Genomic DNA, 26,045 nt, shown 5'->3' with positions numbered 1-26,045 from the left:
CGGAAGATGTTAGTGGCGCTCTTAGTTTCAGATTGTACAATATATATGGTTTCTCTGAATTGATATACAGCACTTGTTTCGGAAGAAGTGAAATCTGCTGTAAGGTTGGTGTTTGGAATGGAGAATTGATTTTTAAAACTTAATTTGGTGCCCCCCCCCATGTCATGGCACCTTTGCGCAGTGTACAACTTTCACACCTGCTTGCAGTGGCCCTGTTGTTTATGATGAAGATTGAGAGAATAATAACTTTATAACTTTATTGCCATTCCACTATACACTATACACCAAGTGCATAATAAAATGAAATTCCATTGCAGTTGGCTCACAATTACAATCAGACACTAAAAGTACAATCAAGATACCATAATTACTATAAAATATACATTCTATACACAATGACATTTACTTATTAAACATTCAAGTTTAATTCTTGAAATTAAACTTCATGAATGAAATTAAACATTCAGAACAGTGAAGGATACAATAATGAAAGGTTCTGAATGTGAGACAGATCATTGATTGTGTCAAGAGTGGGTCTTGGGAAAAATAGGCACAGCAGCAAGGAAAGAAATGAAAAACTAGAACGAAAGAAGAATGGCTGCATGAAAAAAAAAGAAAGTTCAATTCCTATATGAAAAAAATATGAAGACAGATTAATCTCCTGACAGAATTAATAAAAGTGACCATAAGACCATAAACTGCTTGGAACAGAGTGAAATGAATGATGAGTTCAGTGATGCCACAGAAGCGTGTCGAGCTTATGCAAAGTATGAAAAAGGATGCTGAGTGGAATGATGAAGTGAAAAAAGCTACTGATGAGAAAACATGCATTTAAGAGAATGGTTGTTACAGAAATAAATATGAGAAAAAATATTGTATAGCTGCATAAATAGAAAAGATAGTTTCAAGGAAAATAATCAAAGGAAGCAAGGAGCAATCAAGTCTGAAAGAGGCAGACAAAATGCAGAGTGATTTTCATGGAAATAAAAAATTGATTTAGAAATGGATAGAGAGGGCTAAACAAGGACCTTCCAGCACAGTGAATGGAATTAAAATAAAAGTGATGAAATTATTTGAGATCAAACTGAAGAGAGGGTATATTGGAAGGAGCATTTTATTTATTTGCTTGTTTCTTTGATTTATATCCTGCCATAATTTCCAAGGACTTTTGGCAATGAACAATAACATTGGAATCATACAATAATTAAAAGATCCATGGTACATAATAGAGAAAATTGTTTGGGAATTATAGTGATATGTTGAATAGTGGAACTGAAACACGATATTATTGGCTGAGAAACTGAATTATTTTCAGTGAATGTTAAATAGATTGTATGATGCAATGAAGAGAATGGATTGAAACTTGATTCATTGAAGGCCAAGGTAGTTGTGTTTGACAGGGAAAATGGAGCAAATGTTTGCAAGTTATTCATAAATGGCAAGTAATTAGAGCAAATAGATGAATTTCTAAGAATCTAAGAATGAACCTGATAAATGTTTATTAAAAGTGGGGAAATGGATGGAGAAATTTTAGATGTACAAATGGTGGGTAGTAGATCACATGCAGTATGTAGAGCATGTATGGTATGTAGCTTAGAAAAATGAATGTTTATCAAACAAGTAAAAATGGATGTACAAGAGTGTGCTTCTACCCACTTTGTTTTATAGATGTTAGAGTTTAGGAGAATCATAAAAATAGAAGGAGAGTAGGAATGCAGTACTTAAAAGTGTGAAGTAAAACAAAATGTGACAGGGTCAAGAACAAGTCGGCGCTGAGTGCATGTGGCAGGAATACAAATGTACTCAATGCAAAGTACACTGAGGAAGTTTGATCACATGGGGAGAATGGATGAACTGAAAAATAAATATATGAATGAAGAAGGAATGTGTCAGGAGGAAAGGGGATACTGAAAAAGTTGTGGCTGAAATAAGATCCTCAAAATAAGAGAGATGAGCTTAAAAAACAAAAGGCAGTGTTTTGATGCACAGACTTGGTGGAAGCAAGAGTGGTTCTCAAAGATAGGTTTGGAGAAGTGTAGTGAATGGGGTTGGTGTATCCTGATTTAGATGTATTTACTTTTCTTTTTCTTAACTCATCTTATTCCTTTAATTTTCTTGGCTTGCTATCTCTTACTCCTTTTCTCAACTTTGCTTAATGTCACTTAGTCCAAAAGGGAATAGTACGATGGGTATGTCTGTGGTTTGGTTAACCATAAACTGAATTACTAAATGAACTATGTTCACCTTGTCACTATTTGCTGAATCCTGTTTATTGAACAAAACACACTTGGCTGCATTCACACAATATGCCATGCCAAAATCAAACCAAAAGCATTATGGCTTAGAGCAGGGTTGCTCAACCTTGGTGACTTGAAGATGTGTGGACTTCAATTCCCAGAATTTCCCAGCCAGCATGGCTGGCTGGGAAATTCTGGGAGTTGAAGTCCACACATGTTCAAGTCGCCAAGTTGAGCAACTCTGGCTTAGAGTGTGAATCCAGTGAAACCAGTTCATGTTTTGAGCAACTCTTGTTTTGGTCCATGTCCCAGTTAAAGATAGGTCCAATTCAAGCCTGAAATAACATGCAGTCCACCCTTTATATCCTTATTCCAGAGAGTGGATTAGAATTCTTGAACCCTTGTTTGTTAAAGCCAAACATGAGAATGTTAACTTCTGCTCTTCTCCATTTGTAAAGGAAAACAGAACCCAAACAGTGAAATAACATGTTGCTTTTTAATTTTGCTGACAGCTCCCAATAAATGTGAACTGAACTGCATCCCAAAAGGAGAAAATTTCTACTATCGGCAGAAAGAAGCAGTCACTGATGGAACGCCCTGTGAGCCCGGGAGGCATGGTGTTTGCGTGGAGGGGACCTGCCGCGTATGTGTTTGTCTTCATCTCACTTTCAGAAAGAGCACCAAGTTTCCTGGCTTTTTTTTCTCATGCTTGAACTCTGAACTTCCTCAGGCCATTTATGGGATTATCTCATTTTATCCTACCATAGATTTGTTAGGCAAACTAAGGTGAGACACCAAATTCACATACCGTGACTAGCCCATAGTTTTGTTTGAATAATAGTTTTGTTGACTAAGCCATAATTGATGGCATTCACACCACATGCTATAAATCATGTTGTCCGAGTTCACAGAATATTTCAAGCCAAACCAAACCAGGAGTGGGGAGGGGGTTGCTGGCCAAAAACTGCCTAACTTGGGTAGGGGGGAGCTGCCTTTAAGCGGGTGGGGCATCACGCATTCAAGGAGGAGTTACCAGCTGTGGCAACCTTCAACATTTGCCGTCCCTGGAGATAAAGCTAATAGTGAGCATTTTTTTGTCCCCCCCCTTTTTTTTTTTGTTGCTTGCTGAATGTCAGCATATTGTCCACACAGTTCATTTCTATTCTGTGGTTTATTACAAAAATGGCTATCGTATCTGTACAACAGATGGTGATTAATAGCAGGAAGCCCCTATTTCTTCTGCCCATCTCAGTTTCTCCTCATTCCCCTGCCCAACTCTTCCAGCACTTCATTGGTTATGAGCAGGGATATCCTTAGACTATCCTGAGTGTTTTCCCAATGGCTGTACTATTCAGGGTGAAGGCCTGACCGCTTGGAAGTTCCCAGAATAATCAAAGGATAATCAGAATACATGGTGAGATTAAAAAGAAGTAGCCTTCTAAGAGAAACTCAGACCTAACAAATTAGATCAGAGGATCCAGGAGGCCAAGGATTATTGTGTGTTTGTGTTCACTAAGTTGTATGCATCTGAAGTCCTCATAATGAAACTGGGTGATAGCAGAGAGGGGAAGGGAAGGGGCTACAGTTCCAAAGCTGTAGGACAGGTTTTTTTTTTACAAAATTGGCAACTTTAAGATCCGTGGACTTCAACTCCCAGAATTCCCCAGCCAGGCTGGGAGTCGAAGTCCACACATCTTAAAGTTGCCAAGTTTGAAAAACACTGCTGTAGGAGATGGGTTCATATGGCATAGAAAGTGGGACAGGCAAGGATGTCTGGACCCTTTGCATGTTAAAAGACCCTTCTGGAAGCAACTTATGTCAGCGATCCCCAGCTTATAGCAACAAATCCAAAGGAGAAATGAAGAATTAACTCGTTTTTCTGGGAGAAGGACCAGGATGCACCTTGGCCTTAAAAAAGCTTTTAACTCCTGCACTTCCACCCTTGGCCACCAGAGGGTTCACAAGGACCAAAAACCAGCCAACCAACCAATGGCTGGCCTCACTTGGGCCCTTTCTTCACTGCTGGGGGAACCTGTTATCTACCCATCCCTGAGTTAGCGATATTTGAACAGCGTGAATTTTGCTACCCCTGTTGCTGATCTCTGTCTTCCCTATCTTGCCTCTCCTGCCTCTGCCAAATGGTGTCCTGCTTATTTGTGTGCAGGCTTGAGAGCAAAGCTATTAGTACACCCCTCCAGCTCTTCTTCCTTCCCATTTAAGCATGTCACCAACCAGAAGGAAAAGCATTTCCTAATCAAAGCACTGCGGCAGGAAGGGTGTAACTGAGGACTGCACTATTGCTCAGCTTCTTCTTCTCCCCTCCCCCTCCATTTGGTTGTAAACCAGCACTGAATAAAGTTAAAAAAAAAAAAATAGATTGGTGTCACAAAGGAAGCTTTTTTAGGATTTCTCTCTCTTCCTTTCCTTTTTATGGATAACAAATGCCAACTTCCACCGTCCTCCCTGTTTTGTTTGGGAAGCAGTGGGAGAGAGCAGATCCCACTGGCCCCTGAAATGCTATTTCAGCCTTGCATTAAACCAGTGAAAAACGCAGAGATAGAGCATTTACAGCACTGCCAGGGCAGTCGGGAACAGTTGCACCATCCAGATCGATCACAGTTTCAGTTCACCAGCCACCAATTTTCTCCACTGTCCCATAAAGCAAGTAACATGGCAGCATCCACAAGTTGTAGAGGTGGGCACTGGTTGGGGCAGGGAAACACTGTAGGTAGCTAGAACAAGATGGCTGGAGAAATGCAAAAGGAAGCCAGTGCTTAGAATGTACAGCTCTATTGCTCCTGGGCAAATTTAAAAGACTCCTAGCCCAGCGCTGTTCCTGTCCAGCTCTTTAGGAAGGCAACAGCAGACGAGGCTGGGGGGAAGGGGAAGGGGAAGGGGAGTGCTCACATCCGCTTGAATAAATATCTCTCTGATCCCACCTATTCCTAGTCTCCCAGCTTCCCTTCCAACCCAGTGACTGGCAAGGTATAACGTCTTTTACACACCTTGCAGCTCTTGGTTTCAGGAAGAAAAGAGTGCTTTAACACTAGCACGCAGAAGGATGACTTAAGCCTGTCACATTCATGGGCTGGAGATGAGATCAAGGCAACAACTTGTGGACACGATGAGAAAGGATGCTGCCAGGCATGCTTCTGCCACAAAGGTTAGGTACAAGTGGAGATTATGCCTAAGCTGTTGAGTACCCACAAAGGCTGGAGACACACATAACGCATTAGTTAAAGCCACAATGGCTGGATTCACACATTGCATTAAGCCAAAACTAGGAAAAACATTTGTTTGGCCCAATGTGAGAACCCTGCCAGCAGTCCCTTTTTAACTAGGTGGATTGCAGTGGGGTGGGGGAGCTAGGGAGTGACTTATTTTCCAGCTTGAAAACTATCCTTTTCCACACTTTGTGCTCATTTTCTCTCCAAAACGGGGAAGCCCACTCTTACACTTTCTTGTAAGAAAGGTGCTTGCCATGGACATGTTCATGGCAGCGGGGTGGAGGGGGGGATGGTTTGAGGGAGGATAACTTTACCGAAGTAGTTTACCATTACCTCTTTCCAATATTTTTTTTTACTAGCTAGCCTAGGACCTTGCAACTTCCTGATTGCCTCCTGTCCAAATAATTTACCAATCTGGTCCTGCTTAACTTTTTCAAGATCAGGCACATTTGGTGCTTAGTTGGACATTGAGAATCCCTCTGCAGCCCAACACTACTCCTCTTTTGGTCTTTCCCATGTTACTTAGCAGAGAAACCAACTACTGGTCTCTCTGTATTCCCCTTCCTCTTTCTGTTCAACAGGCAGCTGTTGGTTTCTCTGCTAAGAACATGTTTATGTAGGAAGAAGTTATTTGCTTGGGCAGCTGGTGTGGGAGGACAGCTCTGGAAGTATCAAATTACAGAGAGTAATAGGCAGTTTCATTAAAGCAACCACATCAATAGTTAGCTAAAAACCAGACACTGTTTTAATTTTTGTTAGCCAGTCAATAGTGGCTGCACAAATATTAGCTGAATTTAACCTCTAATGTTGTATCCCCACAGGGTTGAATTTCCTGCAATTATTATATCACAGTATGTTTGAAAGCATACTCCTACGAAATATCAGTGCTGGAAAGCTGTCTGGCATTTGTGTGGACTTTGGGCAAACTTGCTTAAAATTTTAAATATACACATTCACTGCCTGATGTCTGGGAAGTATGGATGCTGAAATCCCACAGGCCTGGTAGGCACCAAGGTGTGGAAGGCTGTTTAAGAAAGATGTTCTGAGGAAAGTTATGAAACATACGGCTGCTGTTGTCCTGGCCTTGATATCTCCAGAGATTTTCTGAGTGGGAAAAACAAGACTCGTTTCAGAAAAAAAGGGGATTTGAAAGAAAAATATATGCACTCATCTGTTTGTTTGAATAAGTTTTATAAGGGTTTATTATTAGTATTATTTTTTTAAAAAAAATCTGTAACATCTGATCCAAATAATAGTGATTCAAAGAAAAAGATGGATGCTCACAATTGCAAGCAATGCCTTTTCCCATTTTTAAAAGCCTTTAAAGCAGCATTTCTTGGACTTGGCAATGTTAAATTGTGTGGACTTCAACTCAGCATGCTGGTTGGGGAATTCTGGGACTTGAAGTCCACACATCTTAAGGTTGCCAACTTTGAGAAATGCTGCTTTAAAGGAAGTTCTCGATCTTACTGTGAAGTGTCTTGTCCTTCCATTTTCCAGTAGCTTGATTTCTCTGTCTTACCAGTGCATGGTTCAAACTTTGTTATTTTACAGGCTGTTGGCTGTGATAAAATGCTGGATTCTTCCAAAAAGGAAGACAAGTGCCTGCAGTGCGGTGGGGATGGAAGAGCTTGTTTTGAAGTCAAGGGGCTCTTTGATGTGCCCAACCTCCCTAAAGGTACAGCAGGGTTGTTTTAGTACCAGAGTTTAACGAAGAAGCAGAGCAGGCTTTAGACTACAGCTGGGGTGGAGATGAGATTGATCGTTTTTATTAATCTCTTTGTATCTTTACAGCTAAAGTCAGTCAATGAAGCTCAGGAAGGTTCTAAGTGTACCATGCCTGGAGTTTGATGCATTGATGTCACTGCCTTGTGCCATATTACATCAGTTACATGCTTGGGTAGCTTTATGGGTAATATGAATATGGATAGAGCCAGTTCAAAATCAGTGGAGTAGTTACAGCAAAATTTATATCTTTTCCCATGTAGCTTCTCTGCTTGAAAGAATGACTTTGCCTTGTCTTCCTTCTCTATTACAACCTGTCTTAGAAAATGAATTTATTCTGGCCAATTTATTCTGCTCCTATAGGCTACAATCAAATCTTTGTCATTCCAATGGGAGCCACAAGTATCCGGATCAAAGAAGCAACACCCACCAGGAACTTCCTGGGCAAGTAGTTGTTACTGCTGTTTGTACTTGACGTCCATCACATCATTTAGTTGTAACTTAATAAGGCACAATATAGATCTGCATATTCAGAAATATCACATGGCACCATCATCCTGGGAATGTGCTATTAATAATACAGGTGGGAGACTGCTTAATAACAGAATGCAGTTGGAGTATGCCATGAAACAAGGTTCTGATTGCAACAAAATATTTGCAATAATATGTGTATTTTACAGAAGCAAGAGTCTTCATGACTTCTCCATCAAAGCCCCATGCATGCCATCCACCTTTGTTTCAGATGTCTGGGGGATCCTCTTGAACAAATGATGAAACTACATGGGAACCATGAAGGGGAAGGCAAAGGGAATTGTCCCCTACCATTTGATCAGCAGAAACATAAAAATGAATTGCATCCCTCAACAAGAGAGCAAGCAACATAAATTATCTCAGGACACTGGTCCCTTATAATGATTTGATTTCATGGTATGAGTTGAATGTTACTCACTGCTCTCTGTATAAAAATGGTCACGTTTCTCTCAAACTAGCATCCTGGTGACTATGTTTACACATCTATGTGGTTTTCATGGCAATAACATGGGGATGGTTTACCCATGCTTTCTTCCATGATATTTTATTCAGCCCTGGGATTTCCTCATAGTCTGCCATCTGAGTATTTACCAAACATGACCCTGCTTAGCTTTCTGGGATCAGTCAAGTTTGGCTAGATACAGCTACCAGTTGTAGATTCTTTGCAAAAGCATTACACACACACACACCCCGCAAAAATCTATTGACATTCCATTTTGTTTAGTACATAATAACCATATCATATCTGGGGGATCTTTTGCAACATCTAAGTCTCTGTCTTTACATTTCTTTCCATTTTCTTTTCTTTTCTTTTCTTTCTAATCTCAGCAATCAAGAATGTACAAGGAACATACTATCTGAATGGTCACTGGACAATTGACTTTAGTCGGGCCTTGCCTATTGCTAGCACAGTGGTGCATTATGACAGAGGTTCAGAGGGGGACCTGGCTTCAGAGCTTCTACATGCCCGGGGTCCCATCACTGAGCCTTTGATTATTGAGGCAAGTAGCTGCAACTACTTTCCTGTTTTCTTATAGGTCTTAATCCCTGAGCTGTGCATAGGTATTCTAGATAATTCTCCAAACAAAGGAATTCCACATGGTCATAAATAAATAAAATAGATTGAAGGGAGAACCTTTATTTCTTGGCTGAACAACCATTAGAAAGACAGTAGAGAAGAACTGGCTTTGGGGTTATCTCTATTTCATGCGGAGGTCAAACAGTACATGGGTACTTCATTTGTTGTTGCATTCAGATTATTTTAGTTCCTCATTCCTTAACCTCTCTCTTAGACTTCAGCCCTCAACAGTATTCATAGATGAGACAAGAGTTTTGACACATTTGGAGGGCACAAGGTTGGGAAAACTAGCTTAGTAATTGTTTCTTGTTGAATAAAGGAGAAGTATAATCTTTCTTCATTCCAGCAAGAAACCTCTTCATCCTTCGTATTGTAGGCAAAGTATTCTAATGTTGATCTGTGAGAGTCAGGAACGGCATAAAGCAGATTCCAGAAGCAAACTATTCATGCTGGAGACAAATAGCAGACAGGAAGGGAATAAACTTTAGCAAGGATCTGAGTGATGGACATGTGTATGTGACTTCAAGGTAGTTCCCTGCATTTTTCTTGGCAAGGTTTTTCAGAAATGGTTTGCTATTGCCTCCTTCCTAGGGCTGAGAGAGAGTGACTGGCCCAAAGTCACCCAGCTGGCTTTGTGCCTAAGGGGGGACTAAAACTCGCAGTCTCCGGGTTTCTAGCCTGATGCCTTAACCACTATACCAAACTGGTTCTGAGTGATGGACATAGTTTTCACAAATAGCAGACAAGGTTGGAAAACCTCATGATCTATAACAAACAGATGAGTAATTGTATAAATGTCTAAATTAATGCATGAGGGAAAAGAAACTAAGTTGATCCTAGTTTTCTATATGTAGGCCAGAGTTTTTCGTTTAAAAGAGGAATATTCTTATCATACAGACTCTTATGTGCAAGAACGTTAGAGTCCAGGCTTTGCCACTGCATGAACTGAGCCAGTGGATAATATCCTGCTACAAGAGTAACAAAATAATGCATTTCATTATACCTACTTGTCCTCTTTCCTTTTCAGCTTATCAGCCAGGAACCAAACCAAGGGATACATTATGAATACTATTTGCCATCCCAAAAGCAAACATCAGGCTACAGCTGGGGCTACGGCTCCTGGAGTGACTGTAGTGCTGAATGTGGTGGAGGTAAATAATGTAAAATGCCAGCACTATGCATTTAATGTTACCAATTTGCTTAAGTAATGTTCCCAATCCGTGTGTATAGATCACACATTGATCTGCAAGGATATTCTAGATAGTTTGTGGTTCATGTGTGTATGCTACAAACACAGACACATAGCAGACGGGGGAGCTGAAAACTGAATGGATGTGTGAAGGTAAGTCCCCAGGAGTGACTGCGTATTTAATTAGCCAAAAGCTCAGAAAATTAGCAAATCACACAAGATTTTGACACTCTCACTCAAAATCTCAGAAAATTTTGGATAGGAATACTAATTAATTAATTAATTAATTGTTGTACACTGCCCAGAGTCACATTGTGTGAGATGGGAGGCTATATAAATACAATAAATACAATAAATACAATAAATAAATAAATAAATAAATAAATGCATATGAGAACTGGGAGACTTGCTAGATTTCAATCATTAAATTAAATGCTGTAGTGAACTGATGATTCTGTAGTGATCTGCATAAAGAAACAGGTTGGGAACCACTCTCTTAAAGCATTTAAAGCCGTTTTTAAATAGAATGTATTTACATGTATTAACAAGATTATCCTAAGCAGAAATCAGCTAGTTCCAAAGAAATTGAGAACCAGAGCACAGAATAGGTGGAAGCAACCTTTTCCAGCCTGGGATAACACTTCAACTTTGTGCTCTGCCTATGGGCTGCAAAGGGTAGGATGGATAATAACGTGGTGCCACCCAAATAGGCAGGGCCAACGCATTTGGCTTGCTCTGAGTAGAGGATTATAAGGGGTGAAATGAATGATTTAAGCCACAATGGAATAAGGTATGACCTTGCTCTTCAGGATCCACCAAAACAGGAAAATTGCCCTAATTCAGAGGGAAATTGGTGGGTTTTAAGGGTTGAATTTTTGTTGAGATCAGGGAGGCTAAGGGTAATGTTGTCCCTTAAACTCTCCCACACAGAATACACAAAAACGTCCTGAAAATTTGGCCGGGACCACTCTGGGAGCTGCAAAAGGGATGTTTGCAGAGGCACTGACCTGTGGGGAGGTCAAGGGAAACAAATGACAAAAGCAATTCTGTGCCATCATGACACAAGCCCCACCCCTTTTGTACATAGTTATGATGTCATTGCCACCAAACAAAGGGGCAGAGCTTGTATCACAACAGCATGATGCTGCTTTGGTCATTCGAATGAAAGCATTGCATCCTGTGGATGCTCGTGCATTTTTGGAGGCTGCATGTGTCTCAGGGCTCCGCACATCTGGTAGGCATGAGAATTGTAGCAATATTGCTCTTGTAATTCTTTATGTCCCTGCAGGCCCCTTTTAGGCTTTAGAGCTGATATCAAAATGACTTTAGCTGCTGTTTTCCCAAAGCAACATTCTGTGCTGGTTGCCATTTTTCTAGTGTGTGACTGTAGTGCGATTTTAATGGGAAAACCTAGTTTGAAGGGTAGAACAGAGAGACAGACAGATGGTTAGATAAGTTCTTTAGGCCAGTTTCCTCCAATAGAGCTTCCAAGTTTTTATTTTGGTTCTTTTCATCAATGGGACCCAATAGCTGACCAAAGCTCTTGAAATCGTTCCCTTTAGACCCTCATCAGTTTATCACGAGTGCTGGAGCCAGAGGAAATCTAGAACTCATAAAATATATTACCGCAAATACCCAGCTCTCCTGTCCTTACATACAGGAAAGGACCAACAGCACTGTGGTTATTCTAGCACTGTGGTTATTTGACTGGAAGGCCATGAGAAAAGGGATAAATTGAAAATAAAGTGTTAACACAACTTTGGTTGAGTTGCATATAATAACATCAGGGTTATTATATCATGAACAAAATAATGGATTTTTGATAAAGCTTGTTTTGAGAATATGCATGGATATTGCAGACATTTATTTTTTTAAAAAAGCATGCAGTGGTCTGTGCAAAAAATCATGTTGTAATCTTTGCTTATGTGAGTATAAAGAGAATCTGCTGTTAGCCATTCTAGGAGATAAAATTTTGTGATGGGTGGGAGACATCTTTGCACTCATTCTGGAGTTAAAGCCTGTCCATCTGTTTATTCTCCCTCAAAACAGATGTGACCAACAGCCTTAGCTATAGATTGCACTACATATATGTTGTTGAGATTGTATATGGTATAGTGCAGTGCAAATAGCATTTATTTCTTCTATAGTGTTGCAAATGAAAGAGTCCAGCAGTGCACAACATAATCTACAAAAGTAAAACATCCACAGTAGAATAAATAAAGCATCTGTGGTAAAGAGTAATAAATAATCAGCAAAATAAAATCAACATCCATTCTTCAAAAGAACCAGAGTAACGTACAACAATCTATTCACATTTAGTTAAGCTAAAGTGAAAAGACCCTCAGGAAGGCCTCCATCTCAATCGGCTTCTGCAAGGCAATCAATATCAGGACAAGTCTGACCTCTAAGAGAAAGCCAGTCCATAGCACAGGGCCATGGTGGGAAAACATCACCTCCCACCCCACAAGTTGATGGAACTGAGGGGTTTCCAGCATCTTTTTCCAGGATGTGCGTATTGAAACCATCACTTCATTCAGTTAATTGACTTAAGGATTTCCTCTCTTCAGGCCAGTGCTAAGCCTCTTACCTTGATTTCAATCACATCGCTTGTGTGGGAATATGAAAACAGAACTCACTGGATGCTGGGCTCTATCTAATGTTTATCTGTTAGATGATAATACTTGATTGCTTTGGAAATATTATGCTACTAATCTTCTTGCTAATTATCTGTTCGTATGTACCATCTTTGGTTGCTGTTGTTTTTCTGTCCTCTGCAGGTTATCAGTCTCGTCTCGTCTTTTGCACCATTGATAATGAAGCATATCCAGATTATATGTGCAGGGACAAACCATGGCCAGGCAATAACCAAACCTGTGGCCTCCAGCCCTGCCCACAAACAAAACGGTGAGCTTTGGTTTGGTTTCTCTCTTCTCTGAGGTACCTTGAAATCTAAGAATCAGTCAAGTTAGAAATAAACTTGATAGTATCTGTTCTGGGCCCTTGGTGCTCTCTGATGAAATGCCTGCAAAAGTAATACAAGGTAAAACAAAATGTTATTTAAGGGGAAAAAAATCATATAATTGGCAAGCTAATTGGGTGGGAGTAGGCAACCATTTCTTTGAGGCTTGCCTATTCACAAAATGTCTTCCAGGTTGGGTGCAGCTAACCACAAAACACATATTTATTGGAAGGCAAACTTGCCCTCCAGGATGTGCTCCATCTTTCTAGACACATAAGCCCATGAACAAAGAAAAAAGTAGCTATAACATCTACTGTTTTTCTTTTCTAAGCAAGACAATGCAGTCTGAGTGGGGCCAAGGGACATTCTGGAAATGAAAATGATGCTAGAAGCTGGTGCTTTGCTTTCCCACTTGCCGTCCCCCTATTTAATTAATTTAATTAAAAGCACCTGACTCCCCTATTAGGAGAAGGTCTCAATATTACTGAGCATACTAGGAAAGGTGGATGAAAGCTTTCTGTTAGAAGATCATTGTATACTTCCTGACTATGGGAATCTGTATTGGAGAGAGCCCCCTTGTGTGAAGTGCAAGTGGTGAGTAGCAAGGATTCATTTCAATTTTATCAATAGGATGTTATCATTTGGATAGTTTTACAGATATGAAATGGCTTCCTCTATTTTAGTACTAGATCTTTTCTGAGCATAATTAGGTTTCTGCTTGTAATATGCATAGAATTCAAAGCAAGCATTCACCCTTCAGATCTCTAAAGGATGTGTCACATTCAAACTTTTACACAGAGAGTTGGACTACAATTCCTCCCTCCACCCCCCATTTACTAGGACCTACTACTAATTTCCAGGTACTTAGTGGGTTCCTGTGGCTATAATGAGCAATACAATCTATGCAATTCAGATGAAGAGATCAAAGCATGAAAGCATCATCTATGTCTTTTGTTGTATGCAACTTTTGGAGGGGACGATCTGGAGACATGATGAAGGGCAGGAGAAACTGAACTATTCCCACCACCCACATATTTGGCCTTGATCTGAATTTTCTCTTCCTTTTGCGGGTAATAAGGTATCTATGTGTTTTCTGCATAATAGCAGCTATGGAGGGTGATCTATTTTGGTGCAGGAAATTGGTGCAGCTGCAAAGAGGGGAAAAGGCTGTTGCCTGCCCATGATCCTGATCCAAACTGGACCCTCTTCCAACACCCAAAGGCTTTTAAAAAATGGCAGCAGAGATTTTCAATCCATCTTCAAAATCCCACTTAGTTTGGCCCTACAAGAATAGAAATCATACTGTAAAAGTCAGACCCAGATGTCTATATATTTATTATGGGCTTAAAAATCTTTGTTCTATACACAAAGGGTATCTTACCTCTATCTGCCGGGAGCATGGAGCCGCAACAGAGCATGGAACTTGCAGACAAAGAGGTAACTAGGAGAAAGTGGTCTTAGAGTTCCTATTCAGCTCCTTTCTTCCTTCTCCTCACCTCCAATAGTAGTCTTCAAACTTCCTAACCTTAGTAAACAGCTTGTATTCCCCCCTTCCCCTTGCATTCTTAGCTGCTCATTCAGGAGGAATTTGCTAGAAAATCACAAATCCCTGGGAAACACTTGTTGAAAGCCACAGACCCAGATTCATAAATCATACAAAATAGAAAGTCTGGAAGAGATCTTGGAGATCATCTAGTTGAAACCCTGCCCAATGCAGGGATATGCTATTGTGGCAGTTTAAGGCACAGGTACACAACCTGTTCACCCAAGTAGTGTGACTACATAGCCTGTCCCCAAACTGCTGCTGAAAAATTGTAATTTGCAGTGTGACAGAAGAAGGCATTATTAAATGCATGGCAAGCTGAGCATGTTCAATCATTTTAATTTAACTTCAATTAAGTTTAAATTTAATTTAAATAAAAATATATTTTTGTCCTGGCTCTATATCCTGGTTGGAGTGTGGCTTCCCGCACATTACTCAAAGGCTGGGTGAGGCTCCTAGTCTTCTAAAAGTTGAACACCTCTGGTTCAATGAACCCTTGAAGGCTTTTTTCCTGGATGATGGGCCTTGTTCTGAAAGCTGGGGCTTTTCTCCCTAAATAATGGTGTTGGCTGATCAGTACATTTGGCCTTCTTATCAGGATCCTGTGTGGAGGAGGGAGAGGAAAGATAGTTTCTTATTTTTCTTTCCAGCCCAAGAGTTTAGATGTCATATCCCCAGCAGCTTTTGTTCAGGAGTTTAGAAAATTAAAATTTAAAATAAATGTAGCTGGAGATTGCTGGATTGTCTTATCTAGCCTTCTTTTCTGTTTGTCTATCTTTTTCCCACACCCAGTAGTCTGAATGATAATTTTACAGATTCAGTTATATATCCTCAGGATTCACCAGAGGCCCCTCCAGAATGATGGATTACCAGCCAATATTACAGCTGTATTAAAAGTCATATTTCACATAATGAAATTCACTACTACAAGCGTGATGATGCCATTCACTTTGATAACTTCAACAAGGGGCTGGATATATGAAAACAAAATAGTCTTTCAGCAGTTGCTTACTGTGATTGATATGCAGTTTCAGAACTGGGGTGCCTTTCATATAAGTGAATAAAGGGCTTTTTCTTTCAAGCTTAGCTTGTGGGTTTCTTGGTGGCAACTAGTTGATTGATAAGCAGGATGTTATAGTGAAGGATCTTTGAGTTGAATTCACATAACATTCTGAACCATAGTTTGTTTTCATCATGGTTTGTTGAACATGACATAATCTGGCTCATGCCTAACACTAAGCCATAAACCACAATGGCTTTCAAGCCACAATAGCAGGTTCACACATCAAGCTAAACCAAGCCAAGAGAGCCATGTTATGGCTTAGCCCAATGGGGTACCCAATCTGATCCAGTGGAGCTCCAAAGTCCTACAGAAGATACCAGAAAGTTTTTTGAGCTTTCAAGCACAATACCTATATGACTGTTATACAGTTTCATAGTCTTTATTATGCTTTATAGTTCAAATCTGACAAAAAGAGAATCTTCCATGTGAGGTCTTATAACCCCCTGCACTATTCACTTGATAGAATATGGAATGTACGGATGAATCAGCAGAGAAGTAAAGGTTGCTAAAAAGCTATATAGCTTGCAATCACCACTTCCAAAACAAAAATCTTTTGCCATGTTCTTTAACTATAACTGTTCCCACAACATGCTAAGCCAGGGTGTGCTTAATCATGGTGTATTGATTAAACCACAATTGTGGGGTTCACATGATACATTAAACCCTAAACCATGATTTTAAATTAGCTGGACTAAAACAGCATGGTAAACCACAAACTAGCAGGCCACATTTTGATGTAGCACATTATATGAACCAAGCCAGTGTGTCTATAGGATAGAGATAAAGGTTACATTGACATTTGAAACTCATTTCTCATCAAGTGAAACAAAAAAGATGACCCAATGCTGAATATTTTAGAATATTTAAAAGGAAGCTTAGGATGGTTTCAAATAAGTGAAGTCTCAAGATTCATAAACTTTAAAACACTTGAGGGAGTTAAAAAAAGAGATTTCTTAAGTTTTCTAATTATTTTGGATCAATGAATATAAAAATGTTAGGAGGTAATTACTAGAGATATTGGTAGCAGGTCATTAGAATGTGAATCTGCCATATGGGGTAATTGGATGGGGAAGGCGATTGGTAATTTAGGGCAGGAGAATGTTGGGAAAGAATTGTGTACTCTTTGCTGTCTTAATGCTCAAAATGTGTAAGCCTCCCCAGCTATGTTTTTCCAGCAAGACTCATAGACCAGAAGCAAGTTTGGTTGAGAAAAGTTGGTTTAATTTGTACATGACAACTCCAGATTTCTGGAACTCCTGGGGATCTGGCCCATAGCAGGTCTTCCTCTTTAATGGATCATCTTTCTCATCCCCGTTGCTCCTGGCTCTTTACTTGCTAAAGAGAAAACTAACTATGCTTTCTCTCTGGGCTCCCATGACAAGGCAATGTCATTTTGTTTCTGATATTGACTTCCATGGCTTTCTTTCACTAGAATGAACTGAACTCTATTGTTGCATCTTGTGGTCCAAGAGAATGCATCCCTGGCTTGTTGTCTATGTTAAAGAGAGAATGAGTTCCTTTATTCTTGCTACTAGAGCTGCTACAGTCTGGGTATGGATGATTTAAGAGAAAACAGAAATGAGTAGGGACGGCAGAGCCCATGGGCTGATTGCAGAGGTTTCCTCTTGAGAATGGCCCTCTGCAAGGTCCTAACTATGCCAACCCTGGAGACTTGCTCTGAGTAGTTTTTTCTGCTGTTAGTCTGTTAAGCAAATGTAAAATTTTTCATTCTGTGTGGGGGAAATTGCCCTTTTTTTGGCTTCTTGTGCATGGGATTGTTACTGCCCATCTGTATCTGTGATGGAATGGAATCATGAAGGCCAGACTCAGGGAGAAAAACGTTTTCTTTCATCTCCTGAGGCGAGAGGGAGAGATAAGAGGATGAGACTGGCACCTCCCTGAGGAATTCACAATGTTGTGGCTGGCATTACTTGGGAACTGGAATTTCAGTCTGGGAAGATTCTTGCTAGAGGTTGTAGCTAATAAACATTGCTGGACTGAATTTACATGGTCCTTGGAGTTCCTTGGGCTAGGCCTGACATCAATCTTCCCAGACTCAAACCTCAGTTCCCAAGTAATGTCAGCCACAACATTGTGAATTCCTCAGGGAGGTGCCAGTCTCATCCTCTTATCTCTCCCTCTCGCCTCAGGAGATGAAAGAAAACGTTTTTCTCCCTGAGTCTGGCCTTCATGATTCCATTCCATCACAGTATCCTATGATGTCATGAGGTTCCAGTAGGACTTGGAAGCTGAGCCAATTAACAATCAGCTTGGATCCTCCTCCAAAGGAAATCCTGTAAAGATTGGGCAGTCAGTCTCCCATTGACGGGAACTTCCATCCTGTCCCAGTCCCACCCTGATTTTTTTCATCCTGTAATTTGGCAAGATCCCATTGCACTTGCCACCACCCCTACTTCTTCAGAGTTGCTCTGAAGTATGCTTGGCATTTTCCCCTGAGCAATAACCAGTTGGGGCTTTATTGTTTTCCCCAAAAAGATGAGGCAAGGGAAGAATAAGGAAGAAAACAGGAAGTTGGCTACATGTCTTTTTTCAGCAGCTGGAGCTAACTGACCAGAGAGGCTGACCAGCTCAAGGGGGTCGGGGGAAGTGAGAATAATTATGAATATTGTTTGGGGAAGTGAAGATATGGTTTTGTGTAAGAAGCCACTAAGTGCTGAAAAGAGTGATATATTCACAGGAATGAGAAAGACAGTATCATTTGCAGGGAGTGGAGGGAGATTTATTTCGTTACACTGAATATTGTTCCATGGCAACATAAAATAATACGTAACTGTAAAGGCAGTAAGTAGTGAAATTCCTCCTGGAATATAAGGCTGAGATAATTTTTCAGCCACTGTTCCTTATTTGCAGTCTGTTTCCTTCTCTGTCCATAATGAAGAAACTGCCTAGATTAGCCTGCCGCCAGCTAAGTTATTTTTAGAAAAGGACTTCCTCGGAGATGCCGTGCTCCAATCTTAGTCACTCTTCACACAGCATCCTATTGGTCTGTATGCTGCGCCAAGATAGTTGAGGCTATTTATGCAGTTTCTGTTGGAAACGACAGCTTTAGTTGGCTGCTTGACTGCCTGGCATTTTGATCCAAGCCCAGCCTTTGCTTCTTCTGACTGTGGTCCTTGCTACTCTCATTTGCAGCATTGGTCCCTTCAGCTGGGTAAAGCTTGACTCACATTTAGGGGAGTCGAGTTAAAAGAGGAGTTTTATGTCAATGCAGAGAGAGAGAGAAGCATGTTTCTGGAGTATCGAAATCTGATTAATTCATATTTTATTAAAATATAGCCCCAGGCTAGACCCTGGAGAACTCCCAATGTGATCCATGGCACCCATCCGTGGCACCCAATGTGGTCCATGGCACCTATCCATCCCAAATTCCATGGACCACATTGAGGGGAGTAGTGGAAGGTGTAAATGTACAAGATTTTTCACAGGCACATTTTTAAATTTAAAAAAAAAAATTCTCCAGCTACTTTTAGACCTGGGGGACATTTAGATATTGGGACCCTGCAGGTGCAAAATCCATCTAATATATTTTTAAATGTGCTTAGCATCTGCCTAATATAGACCGATCACACAATAATGGTATTCATCATTCAGAATCTGGGGATTGTCTTAATGTAGCTGTTGGGGCTGCAACCACTTAAAAATAGTGACATTCTACTACTCTCTCCTGGAGAAAAACTTCTTCCCTTTCTAAACATTTCCATAACTGAGGCATCCATTAATACTTCATCTCAAATTGTCTTTTTTATTCCTTTCATCCCCTTCCTTTCCTTAGGTTGGCACGCCTGTTATTTTTAATGCTGCTAGGAATTTCCATTAGGCCCTTGTTTTGAATTCCTGGCTTTTACTATGAATTCCTGCATTTCAGATGTCTTTTTCCTAACCCTTGCTTACTAGCTGGATAAAAGCTGAGGCCAAGAAAGCTTATCCCAGGAACTAATAGCGAGAGACTTTTGTTCCTGGAAGCTTTCTTGTGACATCAGTCATTTCTTGGTTCCTTGAGAGTTATTTGAAATTTTTTTATTTTTAGCTGGAAAACTGGGGACTGGGGAGATTGCTCTGCCACCTGCGGAGGGGGCATTCAAAGCCGTTCAGTTTATTGTGCCTCCTACAATGGACATCATTTTCAGGATGCTGTGGATGATATCGAATGCGCATCCTTAACAGAGAAGCCACGCAGCACACAGCCTTGCAGCCAGCGGCGCTGTGCAACATGGGTCACGGGTCCTTGGTCTGAGGTGAGTTCTTTCTCAATATCTGTTCTGAGGCAGGATTGGCCCAGTTTCCTCTGCATCTTGGGGAGGAGAAGATAATCTAGCACCAGGGCCCATTCAGGACATCCTGATTTCCCTTGCATGATTTTAGCACTCAGTAAACAGTTGGAAGTACAGGTAGTCCTGACTTAGTGACCACAATTGGGAGTGGCAACTCAGTTGTTAAGCAAAACAGTCGCTAAGCGAAACCACGACTCTGCTAATGATCTTACTTCAGCTTTCCTTTGGTTTACAGACTTGTGAAGGTCATAAATGCGAGGATTGGTCATAAAGTTACTTTTCCAACACTGTTGTAACTGTAAACGGTCACTAAATGAAGACTACTTGTAACAGGACAGAATTTGGTAACATTGGGGCTCATCATAACTCTGTGTGTGCCTATACTACAAGTACAGAGAGAGATTAAATACAGGAAGAGAGTGGAGTGGTAGTTAAGGTCTAGTCTAGGACCATGGGGGCCCAAGTTCAAAACTACCACAGATATGAAAGCTCAGTGTGATCTTACGCCAGTCACTTTCTCTCAGCCCAACTTACCTCACAAGATTGTTTTTGTGGGAAAATAGAGGAAAGATCATTTTATATACCTCCTGGAGGAAAAATAGGCTATAAATCTAACAAATAAATAAAAGTACATAAATAAAGTACATAAATGTTCAAATATCATTTAACTGGATTTAACTTTTTAAAAACATGTATTTAAATTTAGAAGAAAATACAAAATATACACAAAAGACCAAATATCCTAAAAAATTTAAGTGGAACAATCCTTAAACTTAAAATGATAAAAACCAGAAAAATAAAAGAGAAAGGGGGGAAAAAACAAATTCTAAAAAATGGCTATAACTTAAAATTTATAGAATAAAGTAACAAGCTACAATTGCATTTCTCCTCTGAAGGAAATCAAACTCCATGGCAAAATCTCTGGAACTTCTCACATGCTGGAAAGTTCTTCCTGATCCCACAGCATTTCAATTAAATGTTGAAAACTTGAACACGGAAAATGGATCTTTATTCAGACTGCAGAGCATGCAGAACAAATCAGCATCAGAGAAATGTATGTCATGCAGTGACCAGATTCTTTTTTTACAGTGTTCAGTAAGCTGTGGTGAAGGTATTCAAACCCGGACTGTAAGCTGCCAGGTCGAGCAGGGCTCAAAGATTCTAGATGTTGCTTGCATGAGAGAACCAAAACCTCGGCACACCCAGCCCTGTATTGGGCAGAATTGTATACAGGAGATTGGTTGGCACATTGGAGACTGGGGATTGGTGAGTATGACACATATTTGCCCATTGCTCCTTGTCCTTTCCCCGCTTCCACTTTCAGATTCTTACAAAGACCCATTTGCATCCATACAATGTTTGTTGATCTCCTGGGATGATGAAAATAGCCACAAGAAGGAGGTCACCACTCTTAATAGCCAGATGTAATGGAATGTGAGAATGACCTTGGAAGACGGGGGGAAGAGATGCTGCCTAGGGAACGATCAGATAAAAGGGGGAGGAGCTCGCAGCTGAGAAATGGGCTGAGAAAAAAACTTTAAAGGACCCGCCCTAACTGATCAGATGGTGAAAAAGGATGGTGGAAGATTTATACTTTCAGACTTGCAGGATTCTGTTAATGTAGCCTAACAATAAAGTAGAGGCAGCTCATCTGGTTGTGTTTCCTGTCTGGTCTACCTGGGAGGGCTGACACCAGTAGGAAAAAGTTAGGCCATAGGCGCAGCATAGATATCTTAATCAGTTGCTTTCTGGGACATGATGGTGATGCTTACATTATCTTATCTTCTGGAAATGAAACTATAAAGTGACTTAGTTGTAACTGCCTCTAAGAACAATTGCCTGCAGAACCTCTGGACTATCTCTGGGCCCTATTGATCAGTCCTACTAATTGACCTGGAAATAACTATTCCTGTTAGGTCTTTCTTCTTTCCCAGTCTTCCCTGATTGGCCACACTTCGGATGTGTTGGGATGGCAACTCTCAGAATTCCAAGCCAGAATGGCTGCAGGAAGCCTGGAGGGTGCCAGACTGGGAAACTTCCAAACAGTATTTGCAAACTTGTTCCTTGACACTTCACCCATAAGGCCTCTGACTTTTCGTTGATTCTTTGCTCCTCATCTGATTATCCATTGTTTTAATACTTATCAATACTTTTTGATCAAGTGCTCAAAAAGCTGCGGTTCTGGCATCCGAACCCGCCAAGTCATCTGTGCTGATGGTAATTCCAAATTCTACAACCATGAGATGTGCCAAGACATCCAGCCACAGATACCAACCATGCTTGGGAGCTGCAACACGCAGCCTTGTCATCTGCCCCAGGGTAAGTGCAAATTGGTGTGCACAATTATTAGGCAAGTTGTATTTTTGAGGATGAATTTCATTACTGAACAATTACAATGCTCTTGGTCAATCCAAAATGTTAATAAACCTCAAACCTGAATATTTAAGAAAGTAAAAGTGAGGTTTTGGCTTTCTTAGGAGCATATTTATGTGTGCACAATTATTGGGCAACTATTAGTGTGCAGAATTATTATGCAACTAAATGAAAAACGAAAATTCCCCCATCTCACTCGTTTATTTTCATCTGTTAAAGTGAGAATAATAAAGAAACAACTCAAAATGTACAAATAAACATTTCCGATATTTCAAACAAAAGATCAATGACCAATATAGCCACCTTTCTTTGCAATAACAGTCATAAGCCTTCCATTCATGGAGTCTGTCAGTTTCTTGATCTGTTGACGATCAACTTTTTGTGCAGCAGCAACCACAGCCTCCCACACACTGTTCAGAAAGGTGTACTGTTTTCCTTCACTGTAAATCTCCCATTTGAGAAGGGCCCACAAGTTCTCAATAGGGTTTAGGTCAGGTGAGGAAGGGGGCCATGTCATTATTCTTTCATCTTTGAGGCCTTTACTGGCTAGCCACGCAGTGGAGTAATGCGATGGAGAATTGTCCTACATAAACAACATGGTCTTCTTGAAAGATGCAGACTTTTTCCTGTACCACAGCTTGAAGAAAGTGTCTTCTAAAAATTGGCAGTAGGTTTAGGAGTTGATTTTGAGTCCATCTTCAACCCGAAAAGGTCCAACTAGCTCATCTGTAATAATACCAGCCCATACCAGTACTCCACCTCCACGTTGCTGGCATCTGAGTCGAAGTGGAGCTCTGTGCCCATTACTGATCCAGCCACAGACGGATCCGTCTGGTCCGTCAAGAGTCACTCTCATCTCATCAGTCCATAAAACCTTTGAAAAATCTGTCTTCAGCTATTTCTTGGCCCAGTCTTGCCGTTTCAACTTATGTGTCTTGTTCAATGGTGGTCGAGTTTCAGCCTTCCTTACCTTGGCCATGTCTCTGAGCACTGAACCCCTTGTACTTCTGGGCACTCCAGGTTGCAGTTCTGGAATATGATAGCACTGGAGGATAATGGGTTCCTGGTAGCTTCACGTTTGATTCTTCTCAAATCTTTGGCAGTTAATTTGCGTCTTTTTTTCTCAACACATTTCTTGCGACCCTGTTGACTATTTGCACAAAACGTTTGATGGTTCTGTGGTCATGCCACAATATCTTAGCAATTTCAAGAGTGCTGCATCCCTCTGAAACACTTTTTACAATTTTTGACTTTTCAGAGTCAGTTAAATCTCTTTTTTGGCCCATTTTGCCTGAGGAAAAGAAGCTGCCTAATAATTATGCACACCTTGATATAGGGAGTTGATCTCCTTAGGCCACACCCTCCCTCGTTACACAAATACACATCACCTGATATGCTTATATCCAATAAGCATTCAGGTTTATACAGCTTGGAGGTGGAAAATACGCATAAAAATGATGATATGGTCAAAATACTCACTTGCCTAATAATTGTGCACACAGTATAGTTTAACTAGTAGGCTTTTCCATTTTATACATGTTAAATTATACTCCTATGAAACATCTGTCCTTTATGGAAATGTTGAGTTGGTGACAAATATTCTTCATGTCTTATGTTTGATTATTGATTTGTAAAAAATGGGATAGGATGATGCATGTGGGAATAAATGAAGTTAGCAGAGGCACAAATGGAGCAAAAAAACTGGCAAGTTTTTGCCTTTGTAGGTTGGACCTTACCAGCCAAATATTGGAGTTGCTAAATTGTTTTACGGAGTGCAAAAGGACACAAAACAGTCCTCTCCAATCAGGTGCCCTCCAGATGGGTTTGATTTTCATTACCAGTATTTTCAAAAGCTAGGCTATCTGACAGATTCTGGGAGTCAAAGTCAGACAGCAATGCTGAAATCTTATGGCTATACAAATTATGTCCAGGATGAAAAATGGATAATTTTTCAAAATTGGAAAAATGCTCAGGGGGGTATAGTATTTTGCTCTGGAAACAGGCAACTGTAGATATTATACCAAAGAAAGAAGCAATAAAATATAGTAGGAACTTTCTCAGGGCACTTAGCATAAAGTCCTATATTTTTAAGTGTGATTTTATTAACTAAATACAAAAAACAAAGAAAAAGAATATGCAAATTTCTAAAAGAAGAAGAAAAAAGCTGAAAAACCACCCAAAGCATACAAGAAATATATTTACAGACATCAATAAATTGAAGCCATGATACATTACAATCATCCATGGTTGATCTATGTTAATCAAGTCTGCAAACCACTGTATAGATAGAGCCACATGTTCGTCTTTCCAGTCTAAACAGTAAGTCTTTTGACTGTAAGTCCATTTCCTTTGTCCAGAACTGAAAACATTAAATCTCAAAGTTGAGTTAATGAATGTACAATCGTGTGAAAAAGAAACTATACCCTCTTTGAGTTCTATGGTTTTACATATCAGGACATAATAAAAATCATCTGGTCCTTAGCAGTTCTCAAAAGTAGGTAAATACAACCTCAGATGAACAACAACACATGACATATTACACCAGGTCATCATTCATTTTACAAAAATAAAGCCAAAATGGAGAAGCCATGTGTGAAAAACTAAGTACACCCTTACTGCTTCCATAGGTATGAAGAGGCTAAGTAGCAGCCAGGTGCTGCTAATCAAATGGCCTGGATCAATTGATCATCAGCAAGTGTGACTACCTCTATAACAGCTGAAGTTTTAGGAGTTTGCTGGTCTTGAGCATTGAGGTGTGTGTTAACACAATGCCCAAGAATAAAGACATCAGTAAGGATCTTAGAGAAGCAATTGTTGCTGCCCATCAATCTGGGAAGGGTTATAAGACCATTTCCAAACAATTTAAAGTCCATCATTCTACAGTGAGGAAGATGATTCACAAGTGGAAAACATTCAGGACAGTTGCCAATCTTTCCAGGAGTGGACGTCCCAGCAAATTCACCCCAAGGTCAGACCGTGCAATGCTCAGAGAAATTGCAAAAAATCCAGGAGTTCCATCTCAGACTCTACAGGCCTCAGTTAGCATGTTAAATGTTCATGTTCATGACAGTACAATTAGAAAAAGACTAAACAAGTATGGTTTGTTTGGAAGGGTTGCCAGGAGAAAGCCTCTTTTCTCTAAAAAGAACATGGTAACACAGCAACACAGCTTAGGTTTGCAAAGTTGCATCTGAACAAATCACAAGACTTCTGGAACACAGTCCTTTGGATAGACAAGACCAAAGTGGAGATGTTTGGCCATCATGCACAGCGCCATGTTTGGCGAAAACCAAACACGGCATATCAGCACAAACATCTCATACCAACAGTCAAGCACGGTGGTGGAGGGGTGATGATTTAGGCTTGTTTTGCATCCACAGGACCTGGGCACCTTGCAGTCATTGAGTCGACCATGAACTCCTCTGTATACCAAAGTATTCTAGAGTCAAATGTGAGGCTATCTGTCCGACAGCTAAAGCTTGGCCAACACTGGGTCATACAACAGGACAATGATCCCAAGCACACCAGCAAGTCTACAACAGAATGGCTGAAAAAGAAAAGAATCAGGGTGTTGCAATAGCCAGGTCAAAGTCCAGACCTCAACCTGATTGAAATGCTGTGGCGGGACCTCAAGAGAGCTGTGCATAAACAATTGCCCGCAAACCTCAATGAATTGAAGCAATGTTGTAAAGAAGAGTAGGCCAAAATTCCTCCACAATGTGAGACACTGATAAAGTCATACAGAAAATGATTACTTCAAGTTATTGCTGCTAAAGGTGGTTCTACAAGCTATTGAATCAGAAGGTGTACTTACTTTTTCACACATGG

At 40.4% G+C, this 26,045-nt stretch overlaps 1 protein-coding gene across 3 annotated transcripts in view; it reads left to right on the top strand.

Moving 5' to 3' along the window:
- Positions 1–26,045, top strand: part of PAPLN (papilin, proteoglycan like sulfated glycoprotein) — an 89,171-nt gene that overhangs the window by 36,985 nt on the left and 26,141 nt on the right. For 2 of the 3 annotated variants that reach the window (XR_015797005.1, XM_007428102.4), the window contains 10 exons: positions 2,750–2,880; positions 7,019–7,142; positions 7,553–7,633; positions 8,549–8,721; positions 9,826–9,949; positions 12,765–12,891; positions 14,318–14,383; positions 19,601–19,808; positions 20,934–21,110; positions 22,007–22,163. Coding sequence is in view for 2 of the 3 variants with exons in the window: in XM_007428102.4 (XP_007428164.2) it covers positions 2,750–2,880; positions 7,019–7,142; positions 7,553–7,633; positions 8,549–8,721; positions 9,826–9,949; positions 12,765–12,891; positions 14,318–14,383; positions 19,601–19,808; positions 20,934–21,110; positions 22,007–22,163 (1,368 nt within the window). In the remaining variant the exon portion in view is untranslated. The remainder of the gene's footprint in view (positions 1–2,749; positions 2,881–7,018; positions 7,143–7,552; positions 7,634–8,548; positions 8,722–9,825; positions 9,950–12,764; positions 12,892–14,317; positions 14,384–19,600; positions 19,809–20,933; positions 21,111–22,006; positions 22,164–26,045) is intronic. The other variant, XM_007428103.4, reaches the window with a different exon arrangement.

This window comes from Python bivittatus, unplaced genomic scaffold (genome assembly GCF_059951505.1).
Source record: "Python bivittatus isolate LINGU-HERP-01145 unplaced genomic scaffold, Pbiv_v1 ctg000480_np1212, whole genome shotgun sequence".
NCBI lineage: Eukaryota > Metazoa > Chordata > Lepidosauria > Squamata > Pythonidae > Python > Python bivittatus.
The sequence above is the reverse complement of the archived record's forward strand: the minus strand, read 5'-3'. Positions and strand labels throughout refer to the sequence as shown.